The sequence below is a fragment of the Macaca nemestrina genome, chromosome 9, assembly GCF_043159975.1.
Source record: "Macaca nemestrina isolate mMacNem1 chromosome 9, mMacNem.hap1, whole genome shotgun sequence".
Lineage (NCBI taxonomy): Eukaryota > Metazoa > Chordata > Mammalia > Primates > Cercopithecidae > Macaca > Macaca nemestrina.
The window spans coordinates 93,299,498-93,314,572 of NC_092133.1; the positions used below are offsets into that span (position 1 = coordinate 93,299,498).

Genomic DNA, 15,075 nt, shown 5'->3' on the forward strand with positions numbered 1-15,075 from the left:
CGCCATTCTCCTGCCTCAGCCTCCCGAGTAGCTGGGACTACAGGCACCCGCCACGACGCCCGGCTAATTTTTAGTATTTTTTAGTAGAGACGGGGTTTCACCATGTTAGCCAGGATGGTCTCGATCTCCTGACCTTGTGATCCACCCGCCTTGGCCTCCCAAAGTGCTGGGATTACAGGCGTGAGCCACCATACCCGGCCTTAAAATTTTTTTTTTAAATTTTTTAATTAAATCTGCTTAAATAGACGTGGGGTCAGCCAGGTGTGAAATGGCAAGCATGTCACCAAATGATAATACTTAAAGCAAGTTCACAGGTTGTTAAAAAAAAAGAAACAATCTAGTACATCCACAAATAGGAAACCAAACACACCTGAACACATCTATGATTAAATAAGAATATTTAATGGCATGGAATGATATGTACACTGTAGGTTCAATATGTTTTCAAAACATACCCAGCACCTATGGCTGCCTGTGCATAGTGAAAGCATAGAAAGGTATAACAGAGTAATTTTTACAATTAATAAAGTTCAATGCAATTGAGAAAGGTTTCTATAAAAATTGTTAAAATATTTTAGAGGGCAAATGCTTACTTTGCATAGCAATGCTTCAGTTACCTGGAATGCCCTCCCTTCTTTCTTCCAAGCAATTTTATGCAGTGCTAAGCTCAGTGGCTCTTACTCCAAGTGCCAGCAAGGTGAACAACCCAGTTCCTGCTCTCAGGGAACTCACATTCTGGTGGAATTTATTTTTGCAACATACTTGCTGACAATATCAAATGAATAAGGTATTAGTATTGAAAAGTAATTTACACACTCTCCAGTGTGGTCCTCATTGTGACATATGTCTTCCTATGAGATGGATGCAAACTCACAGCAAAAACTATGTGTATACATACAGCCACATGCCGCATGACTTTCAGTCGATGACGGACCACATATATGGCGGTGGTTCCACCATATCCTATTTTTGCTATGCCTCTTCTATGTTTCGATACATAATGTTTACCACTGTGTTACAACTGGCTACGTAGTCAGTACAGTCACATGCTGTCCAGGTTTGTAGCCTAGAAGCAATAGGCCATACCATAGAGCCCAGGTGCACAGTAGGCTGTACCATCTAGGCTTGCGTGTCACTCTATGATGTTTGCACAATGACAAAATTGCCTAATGATACATATCTCAGAATGTATCCCCATCCTTAAATGATGTGTGACTGTATTTTACTAACCTGGCCAGGTGGGACCTTCACCAATAAAAATTCTACATAGAAAATGCTATTTATTATTTCTTTCAGACATTAGAGATTCCTTAACTTTAGTTTTAAATAATCTTGATATACAAACTTTTTATTTCCCTTGTTCTCCAAATAGGTAAACCAAGATTTTTCATATTAACAGGTACGACTTCTACCTACATATATTGCCTTTGGAAAAGACAATTATCTGCAACTGTAATTAAACATTCTTTTATTTCTCCCATTGCTTAAAGGAGTTCACTCTTCTGGCTGAAATATAAAACTATACAATTATAAATACTTATTTGCAAGGCTTCTCTTTGAACAAATTTGCTTGTTGTATAAGCCACTTGCTGATCACTTTATAAGCTACTTAATTATAAAACATGGTATGACAGAGTGTCTTGTATAGTTTAATTGAATTATAGTTTTGCATTTTAAAATGTACAGATTATGCTATATAACATATTAGTTTTAAATTGTTTTATAATTGTTATGGACTTACTATGTGTCAGTCCCCAGATCTGTCAGCATGCTGGATGATGAAATTCATAATAGCTCTTGAGAAATAGAGGAAAATTTACACCCAGAGTTGCTCAGAAAGGTCTGGGCATGTTCCAACTATCACATCCCAGATGGACCCAGCCCTGATGGGATCCTCACATCCCCTTCCCTTCTTATGGAGACACAAAGCTGAGCACCTGTCTATTGACAGCTTTCGGCTTTTAGACAGCCTCTCAGACTAGGCCAACTGCTCACAATCCTGCTGACCCTCTTTGGCCCCTATGATGTTGTAAAGGCAATGCGGTACTCATGTCAGCAGCACACATACTATAACTGGCACAACACAGAGGTCAGCATGGGCCCCGTGCACAGATGACATATAAATTCGTGAAGTGTTCTACATATATATATGTGTATATATATGTTCTACATATATATGTGTGTATATATATGTTCTCCGTATATATATGTGTATATATATTTTTATATAGGTATATATAAATATACATTTTTTTTTTTTGAAACTGGGTCTTGCTCTGTCATCCAGGCTGGAGTGCAGTGGTGCTATCACGGCTTACTGCAGCCTCGACCTCTTGAGCTCAAGTGATCCTCCTGCTTCAGCCTCCCAAGCAGCTGGAACTGCAGGTGTGCACCACCACATCTGGCAAATTTTTGTATTTTTTGTAGAGATGAGGTTTCACCATGTTGCCCAAGCTGGTCTCAAATTCCTGAGCTCAAGTGATCCTCCTGCCTTAGCATCCCAAAGTGCTGGGATTACAGGCGTGAGTCACTGTGCCCAGCTGCATTCCATATTTCTACACACACATGCACACATGGAGGAGTATACGTTGGGGAAAGTAAAGCTGGGGAAATGTGAATAAAATCAGTGGGTTGTATTGATATCAATATCCTGATTGTGATATGTGTGAAATGTTACCGCTGAAAGCAATTGGGCAAAGTATACAACTATGTGTGACGCTATGATTACATTGTATAGGATTAGATTGCATATAATTATATCAACATATAATCATAAAATACATTCATTGCCTTTATAATAGTATGATTATATCAATATAATGTTTAATTTTTTAAAAAGGCAATGAGCTGGGCGCCGTGGCTCACACCTGTAATCCCAGCACTTTGGGAGGCTGAGGCGGGTGGATCACAAGGTCAGGAGTTTGAGACCATCCTGGCCAACATGGTGAAACCCCGTCTCTACAAAAAATACAAAAATTAGCTGGATGTGGTGGCGTGTGCTTGTAATTTCAGCTATTCAGGAGGCTGAGGCAGGAGAATTGCTTAAACCTGGGAGGCGGAGATTGCACTGAGCCCAGATTGCACCACTGCACTCCAGCCTGGTGACAGAGTGAGATTCTGTCTGGGAAAAAAAAAAAAAAAAAGTCAATGCAGTTAGGCAGGTATAATGCATGAGCATAATATGGGCATAACATATGAGCATAACATGGGAAGCCTATCTCATTGATATATACGATTTACTTGGTCTCTGCACCTGACAATCTCCTGGTCTAAAGCTTTAAAAATGTACTTACTGTTACCTTGTCACTATACTAATGTGCAAACATATGAAATAAGATAGAAAATGTCCACAAGGGCCAGTGATCAAAGGAAATAACAGACAACAAAAACACTACACACCCTTCTCTGAAATTTTCCATGAGAGCTGAGGGTTCAAGTGAATATTTCTTTCTCTTCTGGAAGACACCTCATGAAGGTGGTAGCATAAATAATTATCCACAAAGGATTGTCAGGCATTCATCCCTAATGAAAACTACTCAGCCAAAACTAACAAAAAAAAATTGTAATGATAGTTTTGTAGCACAAAATAATTAAACTGAGGCAGGCAGAGGAAAGTAAGAGAATCCACATAACTACAGCTTACATCACCTTAAATCTCGACAGCCCCAGGTGGTGAGAACGAACCCAGTCCCAGCAGTCTAGGCTTCTCCATTCCTCCTCTTGCAGGCACAGTTTGGGTAGAGACATCTCTTGGGCTCTTGCCCACTGACTTGTCATTCACAGGCATTCAAACTGTGATGTTTGAAACTGTCCACCTCCGCAGATCCAGGGACAGTCCCTCCAGTCCAAAGGCTTACTGCAACTGGCCCTCAGCCCCCTTCAAACTGGACTTCTGGTTGCTTCTTTCCTTCTCCCCCTGAATTCGGAAGAGCTTCTTCCTGAGGTCCTTCTGCCGCTTCAGCTTCTCCTCCTCCTCCTTCTGCTTGGCTCTGAAGTGCTCCTTATTGTGCAGGTGCTGCTGCTCCTTGGCCTTCTTCATCTTCTGACTGTGCACCGTACTCAGAGCATCCAGCAGTGCGAGGATCTGACCAGGACAAAAGCCAGTGAGTATCAGAATGCTCTCAGCCACCTGACACACTGGCATCCTAAACACTAAGACTAGAGGCAACCCATGATCCAAATGAATATTAACTGCATGAAAATGCATCCTGCGCTAGGAAGTCATTGTTGGCATGGAGACACAGGTGTGATCGCATTTTACCTTTACCACCTGTGTTCATCATTCTGTGGACACTGTGTGCAGCTAACCAAGACAGAGGAGTTCCCCAGCCATGTGCCTGTTATCCCCATCAAAAGCACAGGGCAGAGCAGGACCAGGCAAAGGAAGGGAAATGGACTCTGGCTCTTCCTCTGACTTTAGTTCCAGTGCCCTGAATAACTGAGACTGCAGTAGAAACAGGAAGTGTGCTGCTGAGAGCGTTCTTTTCCTATTTAAACGCAGCATGCAGTACAGCATGGGCAACAGTACCTGTCTTTCATGAGGCTCGCGTATGACGGCCGGTCTCCACCTGTTCTTCGGCACCTTGCCTGCCTTTGCTTGGGTCTTGGGCTTGTTCTTAAATGGCAGGGCCTTCTGCGAGGCTTTTGGAATCTGCAGTGAATTTTTGCCTCAGGATTGCCTTAGGACTGGCTAAAAAGAAAAATAAAGACCGTGACATATTCAAATTATGACCAATGTGTATTTAAAACTTCTGTATAAAATCTTCTCATTGGGTTGACTTTTCCACAAGATCAGCAACACCAGAGTACACTGGCCCTGAGAAATCAGGTCTCAATCATCCGCCAAATATGAACTGCCTCAGTGGACCCCCATAATTCTTGGTAAACAGAGGAACAGAGAGCTTATACTTACAACTCTCCCCCCAAAACCCTCTGTGCCCATTTCTATGGTATGGAACTATGGGGTCTCAACAGAGCAGATGAATAGATCCCATTTTCTTTTCATGGAAATTTTAGGCCTTGTCTTTAGGCCACTGAGGTGGTTATTTCCCAGCCTAACAAAAATAATTTAGTTTTTCATCTTGACTATCAACCACTCTAGATATTGGGTTTTTCATTTGTTTGTTTGTTTGTTTGCTTGCTTGTTTGAGATAGAGTCTCGCCCTGTTGCCCAGGCTAGAGTGCAGTGGCACAATCTCAGCTCACACAGCCTCCACCTCCCGAGTTCAAGCAATTCTCCTGTCTCAGTCTCGCAAGTATCTGGGACTACAGGCACACACCACCATGCCCAGCTAATTTTTGTATTTTCAGTAGAGATGAGGTTTCACCATGTTGGTCATGCTGGTCTAGAACTCCTGACCTCAGGTGATCCACCTGCCTTGGCCTCCCAAAGTGCTCGGATTACAGGCATGAGCCACCACGCCTGGCCCACTCTGGATTTAAGGACAGTTCTTCCTTCAGTCAGCAGCCAAAGAGTCCTGATTCCTGATTCTAATTAAGAAGTTTAACTTTATTCTATTTCTGATGGAAGGCTGGCTGAAAGAAGGGAGACTCAAAAACAGATGAAGGCAAAATACTCTGTACTGAATTTTCAAGGTAATCTTAAATTCTATGTTCAATCAAGATGGCACAAATTCTTAATGGCCTCATAAATACTATTAATAAATTGAAAGTTTTGCCCTAGGCTTTTATTAAAGAAAAAGTTTCTCCTATGTCTTGAAATGTAGTATTAAAGACATCATCCCCAATAATATTCCATATTCTCTGTTTAGGAACCCCAATTGTTTTCGAATTCAAGAATTCAGAGAAATCTGCTTCTCACAGAAGAGTAGAATGGATAATGGGCACCACATCCTGAAGTGTATTTTAATAAAAATTCATGTAAGACGGTTCAAAATTTCATTAACTACTTTATATAAAAACAAATGCCTGGGAGACTTCTGTTTCTAGAAGAGTGGCAGACTGATGCCTTGAACAACCCTCTTCTTACAAAACTGAATACTCCACATGAAAACAAATCTTTTCAAATACGTTGTTAAGCTATGAAGAGAATAACGAAATTTCTAAGAAACCAAAAATCTAAATGAAAATAGAAGTCCAGACAGGCACTGAACACCTAAAAAAAAAAAAAAGAAAAACAAAACAAAACAAAACTTGAATTGTCTTCAAGCATGTGGAACAGCAGGAACTCTTTAAGCTGCTGCTGCTGGTGGAGGCCAAGCCACTGTGCTCCCAGAACACGACACAGAAGCCTCCACACTGAGGCAGAGCACAGGTGCCCTGGAGTCTCCACTCCACCCAGGGATCCTCCAGCAGAAGTGTGTGTGCCCCTGCATACCCGCAAGTCCCATATCCAGACCTAGCGCTCAGGGCCATGGGATAACGGCCAAAAATAGGAAATCATTTTACTCATCAGTGGATAAATGGTGACACAGTCATATAATGGAACTCAGCAATGACAATAAATCAATGTCTGCCATAGACAAGAACATGGTTGTGTCCTATAATACTGAAGCAAAGAAGCCAGGCTAAATAGAATGTGTTGTATTTTATAAAATTCAAAACCAGGCAGAACAAATCTATGTCAGGAACTGGGAAAGTGGCTATTTTGGGGGGCGGGGTGGGGCAGCAGTGCCTGGGATAGGCTTCAGGGTGAGGCTACTGCTTGGTCCAGGGTGTGGCAGCCTGGTGTGCTACAGTTTATCTAGCTGCACACCTGCAATTTGGGCACTCTTCTGTATGTACATTAACATTTTAATAAAAAGCTTATTAAAACATTAAAACTTTCAGAAAAATCCACATTGCTTCAATAGAAATTAGCACATTGATGCTTTAAAAATACATGTATATGGTGGGGGAAAAAGTGGTTCAAAAGAGTACCCAGTGAAAAGTTTAAGAGGGAGGGACACCAGCAAGGGGCCAATCAATAGTCCCCTGCGTTTGTCCTCTGACAAAGACAGCCAAAGCAGCAAACAACTATATTTTGATGAAGGTTCTAAAGGAGAGCCCCAGAGTGCATCAAGGAGTAGCAGAAATCCAGTAGAGCACAGAAAACCAGGACGGTCACATAAAGGAGAGAAGGAAATATCTGTCCCCCACCACCCATCCCCAGAGGGATCAGCCTGAAGCAGAGGGGATGTCTCCCTGCGGAGATAAGGAAGCAAAAGGGGCCCAGCAGCCCCAGCACTCCCCTCAGAGAAGGAACTGACGTTGCGCCCCACCCCTATGGACCAGCTGCTGCTGCAACGTGACCTCCTGGACCCGGAACCACTTCGGGAGCATGTCCCGCCCAGGGTGAGCAGCCACCGCACCTTTCTACCATCCTCAGGGTTTGTTGCTCTGTATCACCCCCGCCTAGTGGCCCACCACCCCTGAGCTGCTGTTACACTGTCTTAGGCCATTTAGTATGGCTGTAACAGAATACCTGAGACTCGGTAACTTATTTTATAAAAAAGGTTTATTTGGCTCACCCTGCTTGTGTCTGAAAAGTCTGAGATAGGGCAGCACATCTGGTGAGGGTCTTGTGCTGCTTCATCTCATGGGGAAAGTGGAAGGGGAAACAGGTGTATGCAAAGGGCTCACATGGCAAGAGAGGAAACACGAGAGTCTAGGAAGCTGAACTCACTCTGATAATCCACTCCTGGTAACTAATCCAGTCCCATGAAAAGGCCTAACCTATTCATAAAGGATCTGCCCCAGTGACCCAAATACCTCCCACTAGGCCCCACCTCCCACACCACCACATTTGGAATCAAATTTCAACATGAGTGCTGGTGGGAACAAACGAAGTCCACATCACAGCATACACCCTACCCTGTGGGGCCAGGCTGCTGTGCCCCTCCCCTCCCAGCTGCAATTGCGCCCTGCCCCTTGGGCCCTGAGCTGACTTGGTGCCCTGCTTTCCAGGGAATCAGTGCCTTGGCTACCCAGAGCAGACAACCTCTCATTGCATGAGAGCTGCAGCACTGCCCCGCTTCACAGGGAATCAGTCTTGGCTGAGCTGAGCAGCCACACCTGACAGGGATGAGACAACATGGCACCCCCACATCCCAGGAAAATAGCATTGGCTGAACTGGGATATCTTGCCTTTCAGGACAAACAACTGTGGAACCCTGCTTTCTTGAAACTGGACTATCCCTGGAGAATCTGAGTTGCCCAGGCACCTGCCTCTCCAGGGAGAGAAGTAGTTGTTGCGCTGGTCCCTGCCCCCAAGGGCCCAAGCCACAGCAGTGCTCCACCATTCTGGGGTCCTTGCTGGTGCTGTACTTGGCCTCATGGAGACTGGGATGCTGCTGTGTTCCACCACTCCAGGCTCCAGAGTCACTACCACGTAACTCCCATGTCCAGAGTCACTCCCATCCCCTGGGGGTTTACTTCTTAAACTTCTCCCAAAAATAGAGCGAGAGGAAATAATTCCAAACACATTTCACCAGGCCAGTGCCACCTTAATACCTAAGCCAAACCAAAACACACACATACACACACAAGAAAAACTACAAGTCAACTTCTCCAATAAATTAAACACTGATGCAAAAATCCTAAAAAAATTTTAGCAAATAGAATTCAACAACACATCAAAAAGATTATACATAATGATTAAGTGGGATTATTCCCTGGTGTGCAAGCCTGGTTTAACATATGCAAATCAATGTGATATATCACATTAACAAAATAAAATGTAAAACCACATGGTCACCTCAATTGATGCAAAAAAAGCATTTAACAAAGTTTAGCAACATTTCTTCATAAACCCTCTTAATAGTTTATGTATAGAAGGAAAGTTTCTCAACATAATAAAGACCATTTATAAAAAACCCACAGTCTACATCCTAGTTAGTGGGGAACAACTGAAAGCTTTTCCACTAAGATTGAGTACAAGATAGAGATGCCCAGTCTTGTCACTTGTATTCAACATAGTACTAGCAAGAGCAATCAGATGAGAAAAAAAAAAAAAGGCAACTAAATTAAAGAAGTAAAATTATCTCTATTTGCAGATGACAAGATCCTTTATCTAAAAAACCCCAAGGATTCCACAAAAAAACTGTGAGAACTACTAAATTGATTCAGTTAAGCTGCAAGGTATAAACTCAACATATAAAAATCAGTCGCATTTCCATATACAAATAACCTAGTTGACAAAGAAATCAAGAAAATAATCTCATTTACAACAGCATCAAAGAAAAACAAAAACTTAGGAATAAATTTAACCAAGAAGGTGAAAGATGTGTACACTTGAAAACCATAAAACATTGATGAAAGAAATTTAGACATGAACAAATGGAAAGATATCCTATGTTCATGGTCAGAAGAATTAATATTGTTAAAATGTTCACACTGCCCAAAGCAAATATACAGATTTAAAACAATTCTCATCAAAGTTCTGATGGCATTCTTCACAGAACAGAAAAACACAATTCTGGCCGGATGTGGTGGTTCACACCTGTAATCCCAGCACTTTGGGAGGCCGAGGCAGGTGAATCATGAGGTCAGGAGTTGGAGACCAGCCTGGCCAACATAGTGAAACCCTGTCTCTACTAAAACCACAAAAATTAGCCAGACATGGTGGCACGTGCCTGTAGTCTCAGCTACCCGGGGGACTGGGGCAGGAGAATTGCTTGAATCCAGGAGGTGGAGGTTGCAGTGAGCCAAGATCGTGCCACTGCACTCCAGCTTGGGTGACAGAGTGAGACTTCATCTCAAAAAAACAGAAAAAACAATCCTGAAACTCATATGGAACCATAACAAATCCCAAACAGCCAACAGGTTACTGTTAGAGAAAAAGTTGGAGACATCACATCTCCTGATTTAAAATTGTATTACAAAACTATAGTAATCAAAACAGTATGGTACTGGCATAAAAACAAACAAAAAATAGACCAATGGAACAGAACAGAGACTTTTGAAATAAAGGTCATATACTGCCAACTAATTTTTGACAAGGGCAAATAAGACAACACAATGGAAAAAAAGATATTCTCTTCAATAATAGTGCTGGGAAAACTGGATTTTCACATGCAAAAGAATAAAATTGGACCCTGATCATACACCACACACAAAACTTAACTCAAAACAGATGCAAGACCTAAAGAAGACCTGAAACCATAAAACTCCTAGAAGAAAACATAGGGGGAAAGCCTCTTGATATTGGCCTTAGCAATAATTTTTTGGATATTGCACCAGAAGCCAGGCTAACGCAAACATAAACAAGGAGGACTGCATCAAGCTAAAAAGCTTCTGCACAGCGAAAGAAACAACCAATAAAATGAAAAGGGAACCTACAGACTGAAAGAAATATTTGCAAATCACATATCTGATAAAGTGTTAATATCTAAAAATCAGTAAAGAACTCTTACAACTTACGAGCAGAAAAACAACCCAGTTGAAAAATGGGCCAAATAGGAAATGACCAATAGTAAATGGGGAGACATACATTAAAATAATACAAACTAGCAGACATGCAGGATGAAAAACTTAAGGATCTAATGTACAACATGAGAGCTATAGTTAATAAAAATGTGTTGTCTTTGGGATTTTTGTTAAATAAGATTTTAGCTGTTCCTGTCAAACACAAAAAAAGGAAACTATGTGAGATGGTAGATACATTAATTTGCTTCACTGTAGTAACCAGTTTACTATATGTATCCTTTAAGATCATGTGGTCAACCTCAAATATATAAAATAAATTTTATTTTAAAAAAGAAAAGTTTGTCTTCAATCCAGAAAGAACCACTATTACCATTTTTTGGTGTTCCGTTACAAAATATTCCGTGAATATACAACTGTTCAATCAAATTTAACATTAGACTTTATACTTGAACATTCAAAGCATGTAAGAAATTATAGGCCGGGCGCGGTGGCTCAAGCCTGTAATCCCAGCACTTTGGGAGGCCGAGATGGGCGGATCACGAGGTCAGGAGATCGAGACCATCCTGGCTAACACGGTGAAACCCCGTCTCTAATAAAAAATACAAAAAAAAAACTAGCCGGGCGAGGTGGCGGGTGCCTGTAGTCCCAGCTACTCGGGAGGCTGAGGCAGGAGAATGGCGTGAACCCGGGAGGCGTTGCACTCCAGCCTGGGTGACACAGCAAGACTCCGTCTCAAAAAAAAAAAAAAGAAATTATAGAAAAGTGTCTGTGTGACTCCCTGTCTGCAGGGCACAGACTGCATCTCCACTAACACACACGCGACCGGTACCTTACACAGAGAGTCCTTGTTCGCCTTTAGTCTGACGCCATGGGTAAGCCCGAGTTGGCTGGTGGTCCACATTCCTGACCAGGTGTCTTTCTCACCCGCTGGGTTTCAACAAAGATGCTACTGGGTTATAGAAGGCTGGGATGGAAACAGGATACCAAGTTTGCATGAAGACAATATCTGAAAAGAGAGGTAATTTACTTTAACGTTTTCAAAAGGAGATTCATATCCATATTGTGAAGAAACAAAGAACAAAACCTTCACTCCAAACTTCTCTACCTGGTTGCAAAGTATTTGAAGGGAAAGCTCGCTAAGAAACTATTCTCATAGATCACAGAACTGTTACTGGGTGTGGCCAGGAGACTGCAGACACAAGGCGAATGGGCACACCGCATAAGACTGGGAGATCTAAGGCTAGAGCTGATCAACTCTCTAGAGACCTGACTCCAGCCTCTCGTCACACTGGCTAGAAGTCAAGCATGAATGGTAACACCCTGCCCTGAACACTACTCAGGACACTCACCACTCATCAGCAGCTTATCCTGAAAGCTGGCCCGGAAAGCTCCTTCTGGAGCTCAGAGCGCTTTCTTGATCTGCCCCCTTATCCCACTGACAGTTCGAATCATAGCACCTTCAAATTTGGCTACTTCCAAGGCAGAATTAAACATTCCCTACAGGTATAGCAAGATAAAAACACACACAAAATCATATACTTTATGCTTTACTTCTTCCCTCAAACATATATCCTTGGTTAAAGAAAAAAAACAACTCACTGAAGGGTGATACAATAATCAAAATGTATTTGCCCCTGAAAGTAGAATTACTACCTCAAAAATACAACCCTTTCATTTCCCCCAAAATAATCATGTGGGTTCATGGGCATGCTCATCACCGCTGTCTGTGTGGAAGAGAAGATCGAAGAGGGATTTACTGGACTGAACTGGCCTAGGCAGCCTTTGCTGGCGTCTCTCAGACTGGACTGCTGCTCAGATCCTTTTACTCAGGTGCATACACTTAGAACATGAAAACAGTAAGATAAACGCCGGTGGTATTATTACCTTATATTGCAAGAACAATTTTATGATCTTCCTAACTCTGTGTTTCTAATGGAAACATCCCCACTAATGAAATTGTCAATAAATGCTGCTCAAACCACCCTCCCCAAATACTGAAAAACAGTACATCTGTTTCTCTGTACCCTTGCCAAGTTGTCTGCAAATGCTCTGTCGATTTTTCTGCTGAATGGTTAGACAAACTTGTGATTTTTTTTCCTTTGTTAACACAAATTTAAAAAGTAGGAAACAAAACCCAGTGGATAAAATGACATATTTTCAATATGACTTCTGTGGCAGTCTCACATGGAAGTCATGAGTAACAGCCTCAAAAATAGCTGTTTTACTACTGCTTTCTTCGGCACAGTTAAGTAACAGAATATAAAGGAACAAACAAAATATGAAGTTTATAAAAGATTTCAAATACTTTTCTAAAAACATGAGGCCCATATTTTAGAGGTATTTCATTCCTTTTCTCAAACAATATGGACATTTATAAATATGAGAATATATAGATATACAGACCTTAATAAATGAAGTATTCTTGAAAATTTTATATGGAAAACCAGTTAGCTTTAATTTCTTCACAATTTTTATGGATTTATCCAGATCAAGGACAACTCCTGTGGCAGCTATCCGAAAATCAGGCTAACAGGAACCCCAAAATTTGAAAATAGGAATAATATCAGCAAGAGAAAAACTTCAATTCTATGTGACACAATACATTACCAAAGTGAATTTTACTTACAATTAGCTAAGAAAAACAAGAGAGACTATCTGAACTTGCAACCCAGTGGTCTGACAAAAGCAATCCAAAACTAAAGTTGGTAAGCCAAAATAACAAGGGTGACATGAGGCTGAGCACCGTGGCTCATACCTGTAATCCCAGCACTTTGGGATGCTGAGGTGGGCAGATCACCTGAGGTCAGAAGTTCAAGACCAGTCTGGCCAATATGGCAAAATCCCGTCTCTACTAAAAACACAAAAATTAGCTTGGCATGCCACCATACACACCTGTAATCCCAGCTACTTGGGAGGCAGAGGCAGGAGAACCGCTTAAACCCAGGAGGCAGAGGTTGCAGTGAGCAAAGATCGTGCCACTGCACTCCAGTCTGGATGACAGACTGAGACTCTGTCTCAAAAAACAAAACAAAACAAAACAAACAAACAAAAAACAAGGGCTACTTGAGTACTTTCCTGAGAGTGATTTCAGAGGAATGTAATTTCACTATAATGATTTATTTGGAATGAAATGGAAAATACAGTTGCAATGTTTAGGAAATTAAAATTTGGACCTCCAGGGCAGATTCCATCTGCTCATTATTCTGCTTTCTTCTCTGTTAAATGGGACCGATAAACCCCGCCCTGCCTGACTGGTCAAATGAAAATGGTGTGAACAGACTGCTACCCCAGCACGGCTGCAGGGAGTCTCGTGTCTGGCTGGTCTCTGATGGCTCCTCACAACCTCATATAGTGCTTGGCACATGGTGAGCACTTCTTAAGTACTTGCTTAGATAAATAAATCCAAAAGATGCACAAAAATAGGAAATGTACCATTATAATTCTTCCACCTCCCCTCCTTTAATCCCACACCCTACTGAAAAGGATGTAGGAAGAGTAAAAGCAAAGGGAAATTTACTTTATATTAATAAAAATGAGTAATTTTCAACTTAAAAGTCTCATGTATATAACCCACATTCAGGATATATTTCTCAAACCAATCTGTAAAAGAAATCATCCAAGATAGTTACCATTATGCCACTGACAGACTGTATTGCCAAGAAACCAGTTCCCTGTGGAGTGATAGGGCCTTAAAGGAAAAGCAAAAAAAGAAATATAGCAAACCACAAATTTTAGATTCTAGTTTAACATACTGGATATGGACATTTGGATTTGGATATAGATTTACATATACACTCCAAACCACCTCCCCGCTCCCAGAAAAGAGAAAAATCTTAGGAGTGAAATTTTATGAAAGGAAAAGCAAAAAGCTATAATAATGCAGCCTGTAAGGTTTAATCTCAGCAATAGGCAAGTTATTGTCATCATATTTTACCCCAAAAGGCTGCTCCGCAATGCATGTGCTGTGGCGTATACTTTAGAAGCCTTTGTCTTCCATTGTGGTCTTCGATATAATAGAGTGGGATGGTCTGAAACCTCCTCCACCCTACAGAAAATATGATTGGATCTCGGGACTTGAGGATTTTCTTATACCAGCGATGTTTCTTCAGACGCATCTGAGGGGACGAGAGGGTAAGATGATTGATGGAGGGAAAATCCACAGAGCCTCAGGCACCAAATACCCAGCAAAGGGACCCACCTGCACGTATCCAACATTTCCCTCACTGTTGCCCAAGCCACCCAGGATAATGGGGTAATGGGGGTCAAAGTTCTGCACAAATTCACAGGGAACATTTTCAATCTCAACGCGGACGTACATCCCAGGTCGAAAACCCTCATACTGAACTCTGGCTTCATCATCTTGATCTTCAAATTCTGCGCGATTCAGCTACACATGACAGGAAAAAAAAAAACAAACCCATATGCCGTTATCTGTAATAAACATAAGAGTAACATGAACAAAGGCGCAATTTCTAAATAAAGGAACTATGGACAGAATTAGTTATCCTATTAAAAATACTACACATTTGGCCAGGCACAGAGGCTCACGCCTGTAGTCCCAGCACTTTGGGAGGCCGAGGCAGGTGGATCACATGAGATCAGGAGTTTGAAACCAGTCTTCAATATGGTGAAACCCCGTCTCTACTAAAAATACCAAAATTAGCTGGGTGTGGTGGTGTGTGCCTGTAGTCCCAGCTACTCAGGAGGCAG

The 15,075-nt window shown here is 41.7% G+C and overlaps 1 protein-coding gene and 1 non-coding gene across 8 annotated transcripts in view; one reads left to right on the forward strand and one right to left on the reverse strand.

Annotated features, from left to right (window-relative positions):
• Positions 1 to 381: 381 nt before the first annotated feature.
• The window catches only part of LOC105486637 (ribosome biogenesis protein BMS1 homolog), a 56,679-nt gene continuing 41,985 nt past the window's right edge, over positions 382 to 15,075 (reverse strand). The window contains exons 16-22 of one of the 7 annotated variants that reach the window (XR_011608038.1): positions 14,564 to 14,752; positions 14,300 to 14,480; positions 13,995 to 14,053; positions 12,769 to 12,891; positions 11,200 to 11,371; positions 4,529 to 4,690; positions 382 to 4,084 (exon numbers count right to left, since the gene is read on the reverse strand). Coding sequence is in view for 4 of the 7 variants with exons in the window: in XM_071070106.1 (XP_070926207.1) it covers positions 11,767 to 11,862; positions 12,769 to 12,891; positions 13,995 to 14,053; positions 14,300 to 14,480; positions 14,564 to 14,752 (648 nt within the window). In the remaining 3 variants the exon portion in view is untranslated. Of the gene's footprint in view, positions 4,085 to 4,528; positions 4,691 to 11,194; positions 11,863 to 12,768; positions 12,892 to 13,994; positions 14,054 to 14,299; positions 14,481 to 14,563; positions 14,753 to 15,075 lie in introns of those variants that run through there. The other 6 variants (XR_011608037.1, XR_011608036.1, XM_071070106.1 and 3 more) reach the window with 6 other exon arrangements.
• Positions 2,044 to 2,147, forward strand: LOC139356451 (U6 spliceosomal RNA). Its single transcript, XR_011608423.1, has one exon. It is a non-coding gene; the product is annotated as a U6 spliceosomal RNA (small nuclear RNA).